The 21,666-nt window shown below is 40.9% G+C and overlaps 1 protein-coding gene across 3 annotated transcripts in view; it reads left to right on the forward strand.

Annotated features, from left to right (window-relative positions):
- The window catches only part of CACNA2D3 (calcium voltage-gated channel auxiliary subunit alpha2delta 3), a 951,279-nt gene that overhangs the window by 452,308 nt on the left and 477,305 nt on the right, over nt 1-21,666 (forward strand). For all 3 annotated transcript variants that reach the window (XR_004670571.3, XM_003818723.8, XM_034956678.3), the window contains exon 9: nt 6,343-6,417. Coding sequence is in view for 2 of the 3 variants with exons in the window: in XM_003818723.8 (XP_003818771.6) it covers nt 6,343-6,417 (75 nt within the window). In the remaining variant the exon portion in view is untranslated. The remainder of the gene's footprint in view (nt 1-6,342; nt 6,418-21,666) is intronic.

A 21,666-nucleotide genomic window follows, 5' to 3' on the forward strand; every position in this document is an offset into this window, starting at 1 on the left:
TCTGCAATTTTGCCTTTTTGTTTCTTGGTTCTATCGATTCATTCAACAAATAGTACTGAGTGCTCTGCATTAAGCATTGGGGCTAACTTAAGACAAGCTGTCTGCTCTCAGAGACTTAGGTTTTCTGTGTGTGAGCCTTGTTTGGGGGCTACCAGGAAGCAGGTCTCACAACACAGTGTGGCCAGTGCAGTCTTGGAGAGGGAGTAGTTGGGGGGCTGGGTGTCTAGAGCTGGGTCATGTACCGCCTGGGGCTCTGTGGTGGCTTATCAGAAGAAGTAATGACTAAGTGGACACTTGAAGATAAGTAGGCTAGCCAGGCATAGGCAAACGTGATGGGATAAGGCAGGGAGAAAAGGAGGAAGGAGTCAACAACTGAGGAGGAAAGTGCCATTTGCAGGTGTAAGATCCCCCTATCCCAGCCCCTAAGAAGGAGCTCTTGGTGTGTCTGGATCACATAGGGGGGTGGGTGAATGTGGAGGCAAGTGGATCCGGTGAGTGATGGTGAAATGAATGAGACTGGATGGAGAGAGGCAAGCCAGATCGAACCAGTCTGGTCAGCCAGGTGGAGGAATTGGGACAACCCATGGAGGCAATGGAGACCCACAAAAATGAGTCTCAGCTTCAGGGCAGGGTGTTGAGATGCGCCCCGAAGCCGGTCCCTGCTTAGAGAGGTCTTTCCTCATCCTCTTCTCTAGGCGACTGATAACCTTCTGTTAGGCCTGAAAGCGGAATTGCTTTCATCTCTCAAGTTCAGCTTCTGACATTAGGTGGGTTCCTCACTGTTATCCAGAGCCCAAAGTCAGTTGTCTTTGGCTCTCTGGCTTTTGGACTGTGATTCACCTGAGCCTGTGTATGCTGGGATTCTACACTAATGCAGAAGCTCCTGTGAACCTTGGTGGGAGGGTCTAGCCCATTTGCATTGCTTTTAGATCCTTCCCCAAAACGTTCTGGCCCTTCATTTAATCAAAGTTGCCTTTCCTATTTTAGATCATCATTAAGATTCTCATTGATCACTTTGCTGTGTCTGTAAAAGGGGAGATGTAGGGAATGCTCACAGACATTGGGCAAAAGGAAAGAAAAGGCATATGATGATGTGTCCCTTGCCTTCAGGGCGGAGAGTTTGGAGGTTGGTTGAATGGAGACAGAGGGACAGTTACCTCAGCAAGAGTTGTGCGATGTAGTCTAATACCTGAGGAAGATTGTGGGTTTGTCTCAAGCTTGTTGTTATTTTTGGAGGGACTGTTGCAGCATCACAAATAAGCACTATTTGTTATAAAAAGGAAAGCCAGGGCCAGGTGCAGTGGCTCATGCCTGTAATCCTAGTACTTGGGAGGCTGAGGCAGGAGGATTGCTCAAGCCCAGGAGTTGGAGACCAGCCTGGGCAACATAGGGAGACCTTGTTACTACAAATAATAATAAAAAAATTAGCTGGACGTGGTGGCATGTGCCTGTGGTCCGAACTATTTGGGAAGCTGAGTCAGAAGGACTGCTTGACCCTGGGAGGTGGAGGCTGCAGCGAGCTGTGATCCCACCACTGCACTCCAGCCTGGATGATACCTGAGTGAGACCCGTGTTTCAAAAACAAACAAACAAAAACAAACAAAAGGAAAAAAGACCTTATGTTCAGATGGAACAAGAGTAAACATACTCTTTTACTAAGAAAAGTAAAAAACGGTTCATTGTCACTCTACAATGATGGTCATGAGCAAACTTAGCCAGTGTTTTATGTCCCCAGCACACAGTAGGTGCTTAGGGTAATATTTAGTGAGCAAATAAAGAAGTGAAGAGTTCTGTGGCAGATGCCTTCCTGCGTGGGGATTTCCCAGTAAGCTGGCTGCACCGTCTTGGCTCCCTATCTGCCAAAGACCCCGGTCCCTGGGAGGATTCAGAGGGTGGCTTAGAGTGGGACAGTGTGTGGCCAGACATCATGGGCTTGTCTTGGATACGTGGATAGTGACATGTGCCTGATGACATGGCATCTTATCCCCAACAAATGCAGATCCATGATCTCCAGAGAAGGCCAAGGACACATGCCCCTGTTCCAAAGAGTGAGTCACTTTGCCGTCACTGACATCACCCTCTTCCTTCATAGCAAGTTCCAGCTCTGGGTGCAGGGTGTCATCTGTTGGCCTTTCCCTCTATGTAGCACACATCACACTCACATATATATTTTCTTTTCTTTTTTGTGCATTTGTGCCTGTGCACCTAGATGCCTTTCTCATTCTTACGTGCCAGGTTCTATGTTGACTTATTTCATCCTCACAGTGAGCTCATGAAAGAGGTGCAGTTAGAATACCTGTTTCCCCAACACAAAAGTTGAGGCCAAGGTCACCCAGCTAGTGTGTGGCAGAGTCAGGATTTGAACCCGGGCCTGCCTGCCTCAGTTGCTTTAGCTCTACTGTTCTACCCTTGTGAGAATCAGAAAAGGAAAGCCAACCAGGAAGGAAGCAGGGAGAAGAAAGCCAACAGCATCCGAGTCCCCGTATGCTATGTGGCAGCTTCTAAGCTCTTTAAGGGGTGAAAGCTGTTTGTCCATTTCCTTACCGTGTAGTTGGTGGGCTGGACTGGACCCATTTCCAGGGCAGCCTGGGCCCACTCCTGTCTTCCTAAGAGACTCTTCCCATTTCCCGGAAATTTGCAAGAAGGACTAACCACTTGGGCAGAAAGGGGAAAGTTTAAGTACGTCTTTAGGGTTCAATCCTGGTAGTGCAGGGGAGTAAAAGCAAATTATAGAAGGAAATTGCATCTAGCTGGTGATGATGTACATTGTATCCTTTTCTTCCTTAGACTGTTGATATCAGATTATTTCATTAGGGATCAAGGAGAGCCATTTATAAGGCTGTTGTGTCTTAGGGCAAGAGGTGACCAAATCTTGAGTTGTAAATATATATGGCTCTTCTACATCATCGTTTCACAAAATAGAAATCTAGAGAACATACACAAAAATGCAGAAGCTGAAAGATTTCCAAATAAAGGGCTGCGAGGAGTCTGGAAGCAGTTCCGTGCACAGGGCATCCTTGGGGTCCCCCTCGGGAGGAGCTGTTGGGTAGTGAGAGGAGCGTGCATAGCTAGCGGGCCTTAGTGCAGCTGCCTGGTGTGCACAGTTCCCTTACACACATGGCTGAGCCCAGCTCCCTCTGGTGATACAGACCAGATTGCTCAGCATAGCTTTATCCTGATGCAGTCAAGGGAAATTAGTCAACTGCAAGCTTGGATGATGCCACTAACAAGCTGGCTGGGATTCTGAAGAGCGGATTCTTCCACTGAGGCCATAGCACACACAGTGCTGGCAAGCATGGTTTTGATTACTGCACATGTACCTCCCTGATGAGGGCAAGAACTCCTTGGTCTTCTTGACTTTTAAATCCCCTCTGGAGCCCCCACAAGTATAGACTTTTATATTAGCAAGGCAGTTTCAGGTCTGTTGCCTCACTCAATTTCTGCAGGGGCCCCCAGAGGGAGACTGAAGGTGAATTAGTATATTCTTATGCATAAGATTCTGGGATCAGAGAGGCTTAGCAACTTCTCCAAGGCCACACAGTGAGTACACGGTAGAGGCAGGACTTGGACCCAAGTGACCTGACTCCCAGCTCAAACTGTACAACCCCAGGAATCAATTTTGAGAGTGTGTATTAGGTAGAATGTCAATGAAGTGATTCAATTTACCTGGAAAATGGAAGAATGAGAGGAAGTAAAACCACGGTGGGAACCTCAGTTAAGAAAGTTTTGGGCTCTGGTTTACAGAACAGGTGAGGAAAGGTTGGTTCAGCATACAGGCATCTGATAATGTCATGTAAGAAGCCTGGAGGAAGGTGGCTGCCGCTTTTGCACAGTAGCTCAACATTATCTTCAGGGGCCCACACTGGCTCCATCTTCCTGCTCTGTCTTCCTTGGGCTTTGCATTCCGTTCTTTCTCTTGTAACCTCATAGTTGCAAAATGGCTGCAGCAACTCCACAATAGCATCCCAAGCAGGAAGAAAAGGGTGAGTATAGATGAGTTTTCCCTTAATGGCAGGAAAACGTTTCATTGAAACTGCCCATCAAACTTTCCCTTATGTCATGGTCATTTGACTGCCCCTAGCTGCAGGGCAGCCTATGAAAGGTCGTGTCCAACAAAGCGGAACTGGATGGCTGTGACTGGCTAAGACCCTTTGTGCTTCAGGCCTTAGAAATCGGTGTATTGTCACCCTAAACCAAAAGAGTCAGCAAGGGAAGTGAAGGAGAGGGGACTGGCCGTTTTCTCAGCAACTTCCAGGGTCAGTCCAACAGAGATTGAGAGCTTTGGAGGAGTTTTCCTTCATATTGAACTCTGCAGTTGCTTCTTGGATCCTGAGTGATGTTCTGTTTGTTGACTAAAAGTCATACTCCCATTTGTCAATGGCTAATGTCATAAATATATTTTTTCTCCATGCCTTGTTAGAAGATATTTAAGCCCTCAAATCATTGGGATATAATTTTTCAAATGCTTTTTATATGACTAAAAGCAAAGATGAAAGAGAGGGCACAAGCCTGACCGATGGGGAGATCTGGAGGTTTGGGGGCCAGAGAGGATAAGTTGGGGGCATTGAGGACCTGTTGTGAGTGGCAGTGAGGTCAGACTGCCTGAATTTGAATCTGGACTCCACCACCCCTCACTTACTCTCTGGTGTCTTTAGGCAAGTCGATCGTTTTTGCCGTGCCTCAGTTTCCCCATCTGTAAAGGGTGAGTGATTGGACGTGCTTGCCAAACGGTGCTAAGATAACGTGCAGATGAAGTTTACCTGCTGCCTAGATGCAGTAAGTGCTCAATAACAATTAATTGCCAAGGTCAGTTTGATCACCACTTCTGCTTGCTTAGTGAGGCTCTCTCCATGGGAAACCTGATGCATCCCAGTTGCTCTTGAGCAGCTTTAGGTCTAGCCCCTCTTCGACCTGTCCCTGCGGTGTATCCAGAGGGATTTCCCAAACTCATATCTTTATTCCACTCACTCCCTTGCTCACAGCCCTGCCTGGTCCTCGCTGACTTTAGTTTTAAAGCACAAACTCCCGAGGCCCTGTTTGCTCAAGAGTTAGCTGGGTCTGGGAGAGACGGTTCTGTTCTCTTCCCTCAGGAGCTCCGGGCCTCTTTGGCTGCTAAAGTAGATATACCATAACACTGTCATCAATCAAATGGTCCTCAGGCACCTACTGTGGGTCCAGCCCTGTGCTTGCTGCAGAAAATAACACTGAAGGACCAGGCATGGGCCCTAATGGTGTGGTCCCACTTTGTGGTGGGGAATCCGGCCAACAGATAATTAGAATTTACAGGGATTATATGGAAGAGGGACCTAACCCAGTGCCTAGCCTGCACCAGAGGCTGCTTCCCAGAGGAGGTGGGAGTAATCTGACCCAGGAGGTGAACAGGAGTCAGCCAGAGAGAAGAGGTGCCAGAGCGAGAGCTCAAAGCAGGGGTCCCAGCATTGGAGGGACTGAAGGAAAAGAGGAGACATGTCAGAGGACAGCAGGGGAATAATGGCTGGCCAGGATAAGTTTTAGGGGAAGGCTGATGAGTAAAGATGCTAGAGTGTCAGCAGGACCAAGGGTCCAGAGCCTCGCAAAGTCCCGGGAACATTCATCTGCACAGCAATGGGAGCTGTGAATAGGATTGACAAGAGGCAACACGATCAGATGCGTAAGGACCAGCCTCCCTGCAGGGCAGAGAAGCAAGCTTGCTGAGAGAAATGATGAGAATACTCACATTTTTGCTACCTGGTTGTGAGCTTTGGGCAAATAAAAAGGGGGGGGGGGTCCTATTCTGGATATTCTGGGATTGAAGTGATGGGAGTGCCGGTGTTGGCAATGTATGGGAAATTGTGCATGGACAGTTTCCTGATCAGCACCCACATACCCTTGCAGAGTGACCAGGGAACATCAAGGCTTATTCTGTCCCCACTCATGTGTAAGCCACACATGTGTCCCTTGGTTCCATGAAGCCAAAGACAGTAGCTGGAGCTGTATCCATGCAACTCTGGGATGCTCTTCAGCTCCCACCAGGACCATGGGCTGTCAGCCATGCCCAGGGAACTGCCAGCGTTTGGAGGCAACCCCAAAGAATGATCAGTTAACAGGGTGCACCCTGAACCCTGCCAGCTACCAGCACATGCTCTAGAAGTTTCTCCTTCAAACAAGAAAAGAATAAAGTCTGTCTGCAGCACATAATCATAGTTGTCTAGAGGGACACCCATGAGAGAGTTCACCTTATGTGAATAAATGGAGCCTGTGATTGTGCCGCTTTTTTGTTTGTGTGCGTACCTCCTTAAATTATTAAGAAGTACCCTTCAATTCCTTAATTAAGTGTTCCTTCTTGACTTTTTTCCTTTGCAGTATAATGAGGAGCTTCACTATGTGGAACCTTGCCTGAATGGAACTTTGGTGCAAGCCGACAGGACAAACAAAGAGGTAGGGGCAGCTCGGGGGAGCATTCCAGTCATGGTACACCCCTGTCTCCCTCATAGTGATTGTTTCACAATAAATCTGTCTTATCAAATGCACTGCCCTTTCATTGAGGCCCTTGGAGCCCCCATGTGTAGAATATTTATTAAGAGCACAAAGAAAATCATGGCACTAAAATAATTACATTGAATTCAAAGGCTTGCTAGTTCTGAAACAATTGCATTCACTTATTGTCCTTGTGCTCTAATAAACACAATGCTATGGTGTGCTTGATGCTTACGTTGACACTCTTGAAAGAATATGGCTCTTGCTGAGATTTCAAAGAAAATTGAACCCACTTGTTATTTCCCTTGTCCTTCTCACAATTGATTAAATGGTCATTGGGGTAACTGTTGGGGTAACTTGTCTGCTATTAAAGGTGAGCCTTACAAGGATAGGAATGCTGTCTGCTCACTACTGTATCCTCAATGTGCCAAGCATTGCCTGTTCCATTAATATTGTGGAACAAAAGGATGATACGTTAAAGGAGAATCTTACACAATGGGATAGAGGTTTCCCCTCCAGTTTTGGAGTATCCTAGGAAAATTTCTAAAGTAGACTTCTGTAAAATAAATCCTGTTTCCCTTTAGCCACCTTTAAATTTGTCAATACAGCTACCGCAACCACCACTATACCACCCCTACAGGGCCAGTTGACAATTTCACTTGAAGGTATAGCTGTGGCTGCAGCCATGTCACAGCTTCTGGGACTCACAGCTGCCATTGCCCATGTTGATTTTCTGTACCTGACACACAGAGCTGCTCTTCCCCTGGAGAGCAGACCTGCATGAGGTAGCTGGGGGCAATGGCCAAGGCAGGCTTTTGTGAGGCACATTCTATGTGCTGGAGAGAATCCCCTGGCTCCTATTGTGTTGGTGCTGTCTTAGATGCAGGTAGTAGAAGCACTTAATTTGGGTATCTTTGAGGAAGTGAGCAACAGAGGATTGGGAGAAATTCATTCCAGTTGGAACACAAAGTATAAAGTGAAAAATACAGTAGAGTTAATATCTGGGCTTCAATTTGAGGGGAAAGAAGCAGCATGATAAGCTTCATATTTAGGAGTGAGGAACCAAGTACACTGAAGTTCAAAGAACAGGTGTAACCTGAGAATGCTCATTCATGGTAATTGTCTAGGCTAAGGTAAGAAAAGTGACTTAAGTCTATAGCCGCATTTTTCTAGAGACTTTCCCGTTGTTTGGCCATTGTGTAAGTGAAGATCTCATCCCTATTCCAATATTGTAATATCCTTCAGAGCCTCAAATAGGTGTTCCATCCTGGTGCTTGCAACGTTAAACAGAACAAACACTTAAATGATCAAAGCCTTCCTTCAGAGTGCTTCCCAGAGGAACAAAGGACAGTATGATCTTTGGAAATAGGAAGTTTTATGAATGAAAAAAAGTCATTAGAGGAAATGGGCTAAGAAATTATTCTAAATTGCCTTTGAGTTTATGGATATTGAAGACTGGAATACTTTTGAATATAAAAACTAATCTGGACTTCTTATTCTGCCAATATGGAGTAACCATATTCCAATGAGGTCCTCACCTTTATAACTGAGAAGCCCTAGACATAACGCAACAAACAAGTATAGGTTGAGTATTCCTTATCTAAAATGGTTGGGACTAGAAGTGTTTCTGATTTTTCAGATTTTGGAATATTTGCATTATACTTACGGGTTGAGCATCCCTAATCTGAAAATCTGAAATCCACAATGCTCCAATGAGCATTTCCTTTGGATATGACTGTTGAGCATTATATCGAGTCTCAAAAAGTTTCAGATTTTGGAGAATTTCATATTTTGGATCTTGGATTTTTGGATTAGTATGCTTAATCTGTATAAGAAGACTTGAAAAGGAGAAAATGAAATGTCTAGGGGCTTTGGGTCTTAAAGACAAAAGGGAAGTTCCCTGATTTTCCTCTTTGACTCCCATATATCCTGAATAGAGCATTCCAGAATCTCACCTGGACCAACAATAGGCACAGATTAAAAAAAAAAAGGAAAGTCCCAGAAAATCTCGTTCCTTCTAGCCAAAGGACCACAGAAAACCTTTGTGACAACACTTTTTCTACTCCAGCTGAGTATCAATGGAACAACCAATCCTACATGGTTTCAGTGGGGCCAAATAAGAAGTTGATCTTTTGCCCCATGCATACCCCCTTGGCCCTTCTCCTACCGAGAATGACTGCTAAGAGAAAAGATGAAATCAGATCCAGAGTCTCATAATATAAAATCCATAATGCCCAGAATGCAATTAAAATGCCAAGAACTGGGAAAATCACAACATGAATGAGAAAAAACAATCAACAGAAGCCAGTATTTACATGAATTGGATGTTGGAATTACAAAATTGTTTTAACAAGCAACAGGAATTCTCTTGCAACAAATGAAACAGTAGAAAATCTCCCAAAGAAATAGAAGTTATAAAATAGAGCCAAATAGAAATTATTGAACTGAAAAATACAACCACTAAATAAAAGCTCACTGATGAGCTCAATAGAGTGAAGATGACAGCAGATAAAATCAGTGAATTTCAGGACAGATCAATAGCAATTACCCAATTTGAACAACAGAGAGAAAATAGACTGGACCAAAATGAACAGTCTCAGGGACTTGAGGGACAATAACAAAAAAAATAACATTAATTACATCAAAGTCATAGGAGAGGAGAGAGAGAATGGGACTGAAGAGGTATTTAAAGATGTATTGTCTGGAAACTCCCCCAAACTGGGTAAAAGGTGTAAGCATACATATTCAAGAGGTTATGCAAACTCCAAATAGAATAAACCTATGTAAATCCATGCCAAGACACATCATAAATATAATTAGACAAGAAAAAAATCTAGAAACAGCCAGAGAGAAAGGACACATTGCTTATATGGAACACCAATTTGAATTACATAGATTTCTCATATGAAATCATGAAGACCAGAAGTAAGTAGCATAGCATTTTTCAAATACTGAAAGAAAAGAACTGCCAACCCAGGATTCTATATCCAGTGAAAATATCCATCAGGAATGAAGGAGAAATAAAGGCATTCTCAATGGAAGGAAAACTGTAAAACTGTTGCCTGTAAACCTACCCTTAAATAATGTCTAAAGGGAATTCTCTAAACAGAAAGGAAATAAGGAAAGAAAGCTTGGAAATTCAGAAAGCAGAGAACAACATTGGAATGAGTAAGAAGATTACAATTAGAGTATCCTAATTCTCAGACAATTCTTAAATTATGTTTGATAGTTGAAGCAAAACTGGCCTAACACCATCTGATGTGATACCCAATGTTTATGGATGGAATACTTAAGACAATTATATTTTAAAAGTGTGAAGGGTAAAGGGACCTAAATAGAAGGTTTCTATACTTCAATGGAAATCGTAAATACTGATATGAGTAGACAGTAATAAATTACATATTTGTACCATAATACCTACAGCAACCACTAAGAAAACAATACAGAGAGTTATTCTTAAAAAGTAACTCATAGGAAGGTAAGAAATGAGAAACAGAGGAATTAGAAAGAGGATGAATAGGAAAAAAATAAATTGGCAGACTCAAGTTTTAATATATCATTAATCACCTTATGTATTAGTCTGCTCTCTGCTAATAAAGACATACCTGAGACTGGGTAATTTATAAAGAAAAAGAGGTTTAATGGACCCAAGTTCCACATAGCTGGGGAGGTCTCACAATCACGGCAGAAGGCAAAGAAAGAGCAAAGGCACATCTTACATGGCAGCAGGCAAGAGAGCATGTGCAGAGTAACTGCCCTTTTTAAAATCATCAGATCTCATGAAATTTGTTCAGTATCATGAGAACAGCATAGGAAAAACCCACCTTCATGATTCGGTTACCTCCCACCAGGTCCCTCCAATGACACATGGGGATTATGGGAGCTCAAATTCAAGATGAGATTTGGGTGGGACACAGCCAAAATATATCACCTGAAATTTAAGTGTTCTTAAGACCATCAATGTCAAGGCAGAGCTTGTTTGAGTGGATTAAAAAAACACAAACAAACATGATCCAACCATATGACCATATGCTGACTATAAGAAACTCACTTGAGGCCTGGCACAGTGGTTCATGCCTGTAATCCTAGCACTTTGGGAGGCTGAGGCAGACAGATCATGGGGTCAGGAAATCGAGACCATCCTGGCTAACATGTTGAAATCCCGTCTCTTCTAAAAGTACAAAAAATTAGCTGGGCGTGGTGGCATATGCCTGTAGTCCCAGCTACTTGGGAGGCTGAGGCAGGAGAATCACTTGAACCCGGGAGGTGGAGGTTGCAGTGAGCTGAGATTGCACCACTGCACTCCAGCCTGGGCAATAGAGCGAGATCCATCTCAAAAAAAAAGAAAAAAAAAAGAAACTCATTTGAAATACAGTGACAGATATGTTGAAAGTAAAAAAATCAGAAAAATATGTACCATGCTAACATTAATTTTAAAGTAGGAGTGATTATATTAATACCATATAAAGTCTTCAGGGCAAAGAAAATTACTAGAGGCAAAGAAAGGGATATTTTATAATGATAAAAGGATCACTCGCATAGAAAAACATTACAATCCTAAGTGTGTTTGGATCAAAATACACAGTTTCAAAATACACAAAGCAGAAACTGTTAGAGCTGAGGATAGAAATAGACAGATTTACAATTATAGTTGGGACTTGTACATTCCACAGTCACCAGTTGATAGGCTACTGTACAAAAAGTCAGCAAGGATATAGAAGAGCTGAACAACACCATCAACCAATGAGATTGAAATGACATTTATAGAGCACTTTATCTAAATAACAGCAGAATACACGTTCTTCTCAAGCACCTATGGAACATTAAGCAAGATAAAACATCCTGGGTCATAGTAGAAACCTTAAAATTAAGTCTTTAAAATTGTGGAATATAATTTTTGATGAAAATGGAATAGAACAGGAAATTCATAACAGAAAGACAGCAGAAAAATCCCCAGACACTTAGAAATTAAACAGTATACTATTAAAAAAATACTTGGGTCAAAGAGAAAGTCTTAAAAGAAATTTAAAAAAATATAAATCTGAATGAAAACAAAGATTACATATCAAAAGAGGTGGAACAAAGCTATAGCAATGTTAGGGGAGAAATTTATAGCACTATATACTTACATATTTAAGTTCTCTAATAATTGAAGTTTCCACCTCAAGAAATTAGAAAAAATAGTGCAAAATAAAACTAAAGCAAGCAGGAGGGAGAAAATAATAAAGAGCCAAACTCAACTAAATTGAAATAGGAAAACAGTAGAGAAAAATCAATGACACCAAAAGCTGGTTCTTTAAATCAGTAAAACTGATAAACCTCTACCAAGACTGTTAAAAATGAAAAGAGAGGGGCAGGCGCGGTTGCTCAAGCATGTAATCCCAGCACTTTGGGAGGCCGAGGCAGATGGATCACCTGAGGTCAGGAGTTGGAGACCATCCTGGCCAACATTGTGAAACCCTGTCGCTACTAAAAATGCAGAAATTAACTGGGCGTGGTGGCATGTGCCTATAGTCCCAGCTACTTGGTAGGTTGAGGCAGGAGAATCGCTTGAACCCGGGAGGCAGAGTTTGCAGTAAGCTGAGATGGTGCCACTGCGCTCCAGTCTGGTGACAGAGCAAGACTCTGTCTCAAAAAAACAAATTAAAAAAATTAAAAAAAATAAAAAGAGAGAAGACAAATCAGCAATATCAGGAATGAAACGAGATGCCAGTACTGAACCTGCAGTCATTAAAAGGATAATAAAATACTATTGTAAACAACTTTACACTCATGAATTAACGACTTAGAAAAAAATTGATCAAATTCTCAAAGCCACAAACTTCCAAAATTCAACCAAGATGAAATAGATAGCTAGACTAATTCTATAACTATTAAAGGAATTGAGTTGATAATTTAAAAGCACCCTCTCCCTGCCAAAAAAACCATTTTCAGGTCTGGATGCTTTCACTGGAGAATTCTACCAAACATTTAAAGAAGAATTAATATCAATTTTACACAATCTCTTCCAGAAAAATAGAAGAGTAAGGAAATCACCCCAGCTCATTTTATAAGGCTAGCATTTCCCTGACAAACCAAAGACAGTGCAGAAAAAGAACAGTATTTCTCATGAACTTACATGCAAGAATCCTCAACAAAATTTCAGCACATCAAACCCAATGATGTATATAAAAAATAATATGCTACCTCCAAGCAGGATTATTTAGATACGCAAAGCCAATGTAACATCCATGTCAAATCAATCAATGTAATCTACTATATCAACAAGCTGAAAATGACAACTCATATGATCATATTAATTGACTCAGAAAAGGCATTTGATAAAAAACACCCTTTATAATTTTAAAAATAAAAAACTTCTCAGTGCATTGGGAATGGGAAGTAACTTCTCCAAATTGATAGAGACCATCTACAGAAACCTACAGGTAACATCAAACTTAACAGTGAAAGTTTGAAAGCTTTTCCTCTTAAGATCAGGAACAGGTAAGGATGTCCACACTGACATTTGACAAAGTGTTAAGTTTTAGTCAGGCCAGGAAAAGAAGTAAAAGGCATACGGGTTACAAAGGAAGAAGTAAAACTTCCTATTTTCAGATAACATGATTGTGTACATAGAAAATCTCATAGAATCTACACACAAAAAAATTTCCTAGAACTAATAAGAGAGCTCAGTAAGGTCACATATACAAGATCAACACAAAAACCATCCTATTTCTCTACGTTAATACAAACAATGAACCTATGGTAACTGAAATTTAAAACATAATACAATTTATAATTGTTCCAAAGAAATAAGCCTAAGAAAACATGTGTATATAGGCTATATTTGCTGAAAATTACAACATGCTGATGAAGGAAATCAAAGAAGACCTAAATAATTGGAGAGACTTACCATGTTCATGGATGAGAAGTCTCCACAGGGTAAAGGTGTCATTTTTTTTCAAACTGATATGTAGGTTTAATATTTATATATTTAATAGTTATATATTTAATATTAATATGTAGGTTTAATTTAATATGTATGTATAATAATACCAAACTGTGTTTAGGTTTGATACAATTCCTATAGAAATATCTGCAAGATTTGTGTAGAGTATTCTAGAGTTTACCTAGGAATTCACAGTCCCTAGAATAGTAAGATGATCTTAAAGAAGAATGAAGTAGAAGGAATCAATCTACCCAATGTTAAGGCCTATTATATAGTAACAGTACACAAGAGAATGTGGCATTAGAAGAGAAATAGACATATAGATTAATGGAATAGAATAGAGAACACAAGACATATACCCACATATATACACCCAACTAATTTAGACAAAGGTGCAGAAACAATTCGATGGAGGAAGGATATCTTTTCAACAAATGGCTCTGGAGCAATTGATCATTCACAGACAAAAACAAACAAAAACCAACAAATTAACCTTGACTCAAACCTCACAACTGAAACAACATTTAACTCAAACGGATCAAAGACTTAAAACCGTACAACCATGACATTTTTGAAAAAAAAAATAGATGCGGGGAGAAAATCTTCAAGATGTAGGGCTAGGCAAAGCGTTCTTAGGCTTTATATCAAAAATATAATTTGTAAAAGGAAAATTTGTTAAAATGGATCTCATTAAAATGAAAAAAAAGAACCAAACCTTTTGCTATGTGAAAGACTCTGTTAACAGGATGAAAAGATAAGCTACAGATTGAGAGAAGATATTTGCAAAGCACATGTCCACATGTCCACAAATATATAGAGAATATATAAGTAATTCTTAAAACTCAACAATAAACACGATTGAATTTAAAAATGGGCAAAAGCCATGAATAGACATTTTACTGAAGAGGATATACAGATGGCAAGAAAGTACATGAAAAGATACTCAGTGTTCTTAGCCACGAAGGAAATGAAAATTAAAACCACAGTTAGATATCACTATACCTATCAGAGTAACTAGAATAAAAAATAAAAAGAATAAAAACACCAAATATTGGGGAGGATGTGGAGAAACAGGATCACTCACACATTGCTGTGGGAATGTAAAATAGCACAGGCACTCTGGAAGACAGTTTTGACAGTTTCTTCTAAAACTAAATATGTAACTTCCATATTACTCAGCAATTGCATCCTTGGCATTAATCTCAGAGAAATTAAAATTATGTTCACATAAAAGCCCCATACAGAAATGTTCATAGCATCTTTATTTGTAATAGCCTAGAACTAGAAACAACCCAGATATCCTTCAATGACTGAATGGTTAAACAAACTGTTCTATGTCGCCACTATGGAATATTACTTAGTAATTAAAAAAAAACAGCAATCTATTGATAGATACATCCAAGAATGTAAATGAATCCTTGAATCTTTAGGGAGTCATGCTGAGTGAAAAATAAAAAAGCCAATATCAAAAGAACACATACTTCATGATCCCATTCACATTACTTTCTTGAAATGACAAGTTTAATAGAAAGAGAGAACAGATTAGTGGTTGCCAGGGGTGAGGCATGGGAGTGGGGAGAGGTCAGTGTGATTATAAAAGGGTAACATGAGGGCTCCTTGTGGTGGTGGAACTGTTCTGTGTCTTGATCATATCAATGTCAGTATCCCTTGTGATGTTATGCTGTAGTTTGTAACATGTCATTGATGAATACCAGGTAAAGAATGTGTGGCATTTCTCTTATTATTATTATTATTATTTTATTTGTAAGACACGGGGTCTTGCTGTATTGCCCAGGTTGGACTTGAGCTTCTGGGCTCAAGTGATCCTGCTGTCTCCACCTCCCAAAGTGCTGGGATTACAGGCGCGAGCCACCATGCTTGGCCTCTTTATTATTTCTTACAGTTACATGTGGATCTATGATTACCTCAAAATAAAAAGTGTAATTAAAAAATAATCTGCAGTAGGTGAGAAATTCTTGAAGAGAAGCTTTATCAAATTAGTGTGAACGGTTGTATAATGCATGTTAGGTTGCTTTAGTTATATAAAAAAGTACTGATTGTGGTTCACTTTTTAATGACAGGAAGTTTTGATGTTCTTACCGTATGTGTCTTTTTATTTGGAGAAAAGCTCAGACGACAAAGCATTTTTTTTTATTAGTATTTGGGGATATGTTTAAATAATGCTGAGCTTCATTGCTTGAAACCTTAAACCAGTTTCCATTTTTACCATAAATTCAGTGTTGGGCCATGTTCATTTAGGACTTACTTAATGGCATGTGGCAGACAGTAGCAAATTCATGAAAAGCAAAATGGAAATTTACATCAGCTTCCCTAGCACCAAATTCCTAGGGTGGAAAAGTCTGCACCCAAAACCTTACACTGGATGTTAGGAGTCATCCCCTCTCCCCAGCTATCTCCTCTAGGTGTCTTCCGTGAACTCTGATTGGTTCTGCTAAATCAGGTGCCCATTCTGGAGCCATGATTGAATCTCAAGGGGTGGGGCAGCCTAGTCAGCAGCCTGGTTCAGGTGCCTATACCTGTGGCTGAGAGGCAGGCCTTTGCTGGGCAGACTTGCCTGGTTTTCCGAGGGAAAATGCTCTGGGCAACCATGCCAGTGCCTATGAGATAGATGTTCCATAGAAGTATGAATGAATGAATGAATTTGAGTAGATAAGCCACCTGGGAGAGGATTGTGGTTGAAAAAAGTTTTTTTTTTTTTGTTTTCACATCACTAGAACATCCACAAAACACTGAAAACAAAAGCATCAAACTCATTACATTTTAATATAATCAGGGCCATCAGAGTGAGATTGTGGGTGAAATTATCTGAGTCCAGGGTTGGCAGTTCTCACTGTCTCATTCTGTCTAAACACCCTGAATGGAGCTTTGAGTCCATTTTCTCACATTCTTTGTGTGATGGGGATGGAGAATTATGACCTTCTGTATAAACCTGTGTAGAACTCGTGGTGTGATCATCGATGCTAGTCTTCTGTCCTGAGTTAAATGAGTCTGACTAGAATGTGCCAGATCCTTTGGGGTGTTTCATTCTTTAATCAAAATACTCATGTGCATGCTGACAAGTTCTTATGACAGCCAAATACCCAAGATTCTTTCCTGCCCATACCTTTCATCTTAGGACTCTTTCCCTGGTGGCCACTGCAGTGTTACTTCAAGTTAATGAAAGGGCGTGAAGGGGCTTCTAGAAGGTGACGGCTGGGATTATGATGTTGTGCACTGACAGCCAATTCTGGTTTCACAATACTCAGGTGACCCCCTGAGAAGTCAGAAGTAGATCATTTAAATTATAACAGGCTCTGATAAACTCCATTTAAAAATGTCGAAGGGGTAGTGAGAGGATCTCCATGAGTCTTAAAACAGAGGAAAGGTTAGGGTGAAAGTGCTGGCCTTGATCAAACTGAGTTGTCCTGGAACATAGATTTCCGAAATTTTGCTTGAAATAGCCCACAGCACACCATCCCTGAAAAGGGGGTCTTAAAATTCTGTTAGGTTTTTGGTTTTGTCTTTTAAAGCTATTGTTTACTGTCTGGAGAGAGTTTTGCTTTGCTGTTTTATGTTCCAAATAACTGACTTTTTTTTTTCCTTTAAGGAAAAAGAAACCATGACAAATTGGGTGAGCCTGGAGTTCAAATATAGAATTTAAATGAGTAAACTCTCATCCTAATCTACTACAGACCTTCTGAACCATTCATCAGACCTTAAAATGAACCTCCTGTGGTCTGTCTTGGGGGAGTGTAGGGGAAGAGAGTGAGGAAGGAGAATGATATGATTTTTCTCTGGTTTTATAATGAAGATGTCCTGAAATCCACTGAATTTCATGGCTCTGTTTAAGATTCATTTGCAAATATTTGTTGCAAAATCAGCCCATCTTAGAAACCCTTGTAACTTTCATCTTCTTTGGCAGTTTTGATCTTTTCTTGTGGGATCAGAAGTCACTAAAACTTCATAAACTAATAAAAGTACACACCAGAGTTGCTGGATTTTCCCCAGTACTTTTCTTTCAGCCTGAGATTTGTCAATGGAGGCACCCTGGATTCTAAAACTTCCTACCTTCTCTGGCCTTATAGGTATAGAATGTACAGTTTGTGAGTGATACTGGGGTGAGGGGTATGTTATGAATCATAAGCAGAAAGTAGCCCTTCTGCACATGGGCAAATGTTGCCTGCTGAAACACCTAGGGAGACAAAGTTTGTGGAGAGAACAAATACCCACTTTTATTCAATTCAAAACCAATAAAAGATAGTAAGAGTTGCACTGCTTTTTAAATGTCATGAGTACATTAAAAATAATTTACATAGAGAAAAATTGAGAACAACCTACATGTAAATAAATTCTAGATCCAGTATAATTTAACATAATTTGGCTCTAAATTACAAGAATAAAGTAGGTTTATATATATTACCACAAAAGAGTGATAATCATATATGGTTAGATAAAGAAACACATGTAAATTTCAGAATAGTATGGTTCATGGCTTCTATTTTGTTTGCTTAAAGACAGAAAGAAAGAAGGAGAGGGGAGGACAGTGGAGGGGAGGGGAGGAGAGGAGAGGAAAGAAGAGAGGGAAGAATAAAGGAACAGAGGGAGGGAAGGAAGGGGAAGGATTCAGGAGGTACACCTGATATATTTCTCCACTGTTAGTGTGTCTTTACAATGAACCCCAAATCCTTTCACAATCATAAAGAAAATATTTTAAATAAGTAGTTTCCTAATATTGGAATTAATAAAAATATTTAAAAGAAACTATTTTTGTGGGTCTGTAAGTGCCAGTTATTTTCTTGTGATTGTGAGGATATAACTTCTGCTGATTTCCAGATATGTTTCTCCCTTTGCACATGAGCTGATTTGTGCTTATCCCTTGATAAGCACAGGCAATAGATACAGCTACATTTTAAATCCATATCACCTTACTGATTTAAATAAATTATAATGCAGCTATCTCACAGTGATTCAAATGATGCATAATGCAAAATAGTTCCTAATTCCTGTACAGTAGCTTTGTAGAGTTAAGGCTACACAAGTGATCTAGGGACTGTTTCTATGCGAGATGTAGTACAGAAACTAAGCTCAATTCTTTTTTTATATTATACTATATATTTTTATCAATTTGATGAAATGCAATTGTTTGAAAATAACCAATATACTACTGGGGAACTAACACGATTAGCCAATATATGCCAATAAATTGTTTGGGTTAAAACCATTAATATGATACAAACATTTTTCATTAATCTCCACTTCATTATAGTGTGCTAATTGTGAATTCTTTGTATAAGCCTAGATAAGATGTTAGCAAAATTTTTTTGTTAAGGGCCTGATAGTAAATATTCTAGGCTTCGTGGGCCATACAATTTCTGCTGTAACTACTCAACTTTACAATTGTAGCATGAAAGCAGCCATGGGTAATACGTAAATGAGTGGGCATGGTTATGTTCCAATAAAACTTTATTTAAAAAAATAGGTGGCAGGCAAAATATGGCCCATGAGTCTTAGTTTTCCAATCCCTGGTCTAGACTGTGGACAAGACTAGAAGGAGAAGTCTGTTATTAAATAAATAACATAACATTAGCATCAGGTTAAAATCTTTCTGAAAGGTGAACATGGGAATTGGTAGTTGAGAGCATGACTAGATTGGGTAATATTCCTTTACTCTTCTCATTTCAACTCTTTTGGCAAATGAGGATTTGGGGTGGATCTTTCCTTAGACTGTCTACCTTCAATAAACTTGCCAGTTAACCAATTTCTGATTTCTCTGTTCATCAGTGTTTAACTGGAGGGCAAGAAGACTTGGATATATGTTGTAAATAGAGATAGAGGTAAGAAATAATATCAATAATAAATACAGCATTTTGCAATTTAGAAAATACTTCTTATTGGATTCTCATGATTATTACCAGTATCATTTCCAACTTTTACACCTGGGGTCCTGGGCCCAGATGTATTTGTCAGCTGAGTTGACAGAAGACTGGATAGACGGAGAAGCTGAGAGAGTTTAAGAGACACATGCGGGTATACACAATCAGTAAGTGCACAACCACATCATGAATACTCATCTGAAGATTTCAAATACTATCCTATTATCTTCACTATCTGAGCAGGTAGAGTTACCTTTCCGGCATGGTTCAACCCTATGTCATTCTTCTAAAGATTTGTTCTATAGAGTAAATTCTAGTTCAGATTTGTGTTTTAAAAGAGTATCACTGAATATGATGTGTTGGGACATTTATGTGATAATGTATCCTTATGGAGCTGTGGTGCCCATCTTAGTAGAAAGGGCACAACTGTTTATATGTATGAAGTGTAAAGTGAAGACTAATACAATAGTTTGTCATTTATTTCTACCCATCTGGGAATCTCTCGAGGTTGTTTTATCTTGGAATTCTCTGTGGCTGTACATAGACAGGTCTGCTGAAAGCTGTGTGTGTGTGGTGTGTGTGTGGGTGTGTGTGTGTCTGTGTGTGTGTGTGTGTATGGTTGTGGATATGGATGGGTGTCCATACTCCTTGGTTCTGCCACTTAGCCAAGGAGACTAATGAAGTGAAAAGCTGGCTTACTGTTGCCTGGCAGTGACCTGGTGGTTGTGCCCCTGCCATTTCTCCCCAGTTCCTACCAAGGACATGCTATGGAGACTGAGACTGCTGCTTGTAAACCTTGTCCTCTGGTCCCCTGCTTTCAGTGCCCATGCCTTTCTTTGCCTGTGACAACTGCTTGGGTCCCAGCAGCACCCATGCCTCACCTGAGCATCCTGTCGACCACACAGCCTGCCCTCTTCCTGAGGCTTTTTCCCTGGTACCCTGTCTTGATATCAGTTTTGTGGAGCTTTGGGGTAGCACTAGTGAAACAGAGGTAGATATAAGAAATAATATCAATAATAAACATAGCACTAAAACTGATTTTATTGATTTGAAACTGATCAAATCCTGAGACTCAGGGGGAGTAGTATGTTCCCAGATACAGTTATACCTTATCATAAATGTTCACACCTCACATACCCAGAACTCACCCATCCATTCACTACTTGGACTACCACAGAGGAGCAAAGCCATTTACTCTATATAGGGCCCCTTGAATGCCACTCAGAGCCCATTTACTCTTACTTGGCATATAATTTTAACCAATTTGGCTATTAACTATGAAGGGAAAGCAATTAGGTGGGGAGGGCGGGGGAAGAAGTATCCAGAGACAGCTTTCTCTTTCAGCACTCCTCATCCCAGGAATGGTGCCACTGTGGATCCAGATGCCAAAACCTACACCTACAAGCCATTTTAGGTCCCTCCTTCAGTCTCCAAGTCCATTGATTCTCCCTCCCTAGTAATCTCCAGTCCCTGCCCCCCATATCTAGTCTAGCTGGCCCTCCGCAGTTACTGTCATCATTGTCTTCTCCCAGCATCTCAGCCCTGGCCTTGGTGCAGAGTTCCATTCCGCTGGTCCTGACCTCCAGTGCATGTGCTTCCACATGAAGCAGATAGGCCTGTGGAAGCACAGCTGCTTAGAGGACTTCCCTGCTTGCATTTCATCACCTTCCCCTTGTTGTTAACACAATGGCAAACTCCCTATTAGTACCTAGAAGGGGATACATCCCTGTTTGCCCAGGGGTTAGTCTCCATATGTATGGACTCTCATGGACTAGTTAGTAAAAGCACTGCCCTTCACTGTCAGAAGCGTCCCAGCTTGGATGGTTGGATCATTAGGCCCCCTCGTCAAGCCCTGCATGATATGCCTTTTGCTTGTGGGTTCTCATCTCTTGCTAGTATGACCTCTTCCCACCCCTGGTCTCCACCAGCTTTCTCTCTTCGTCTTTCCTGATCCAGCCAAATCAAAATTCTTCTGTTCTTGACTTCACCATGCACCTTCTTAAAACCAGACCATTGCATATGTTCTTTTCCCCTCTCTGGAACGTGCTGTTTCTCTCCTTCCTGTTCTCCCACACTCCTTCTTCGCCTGGTTAACTCTTTCCCATTTTCTGATCTCAGATAAAATAACATTCCCTTTAGAAAATCTTCCCTTCCCACCTAACAAGGGGCTCAGTGGCCCCTGTGGTCTTCCCATGAGGCCACATGTGACCTAGTTTCTCACTGCCCTCCCCACAGGCCAGCATCTCATGGACAACATTGTGGTCACCACTGTCTCCATGGCACACAGCATAGGGTCAGGCTCTCCATAGATAGCATTGAATGAAGGAAGAAAGAAGCACATCCCAGCCAATCAGTCTCCTGGCCAACCTCATCCCCTACTCCAAGGTTTTCCCTTTCCACCTGAGATAA

This window comes from Pan paniscus, chromosome 2, assembly GCF_029289425.2.
Source record: "Pan paniscus chromosome 2, NHGRI_mPanPan1-v2.0_pri, whole genome shotgun sequence".
In the NCBI taxonomy this organism is placed as follows: Eukaryota; Metazoa; Chordata; class Mammalia; order Primates; family Hominidae; genus Pan; species Pan paniscus.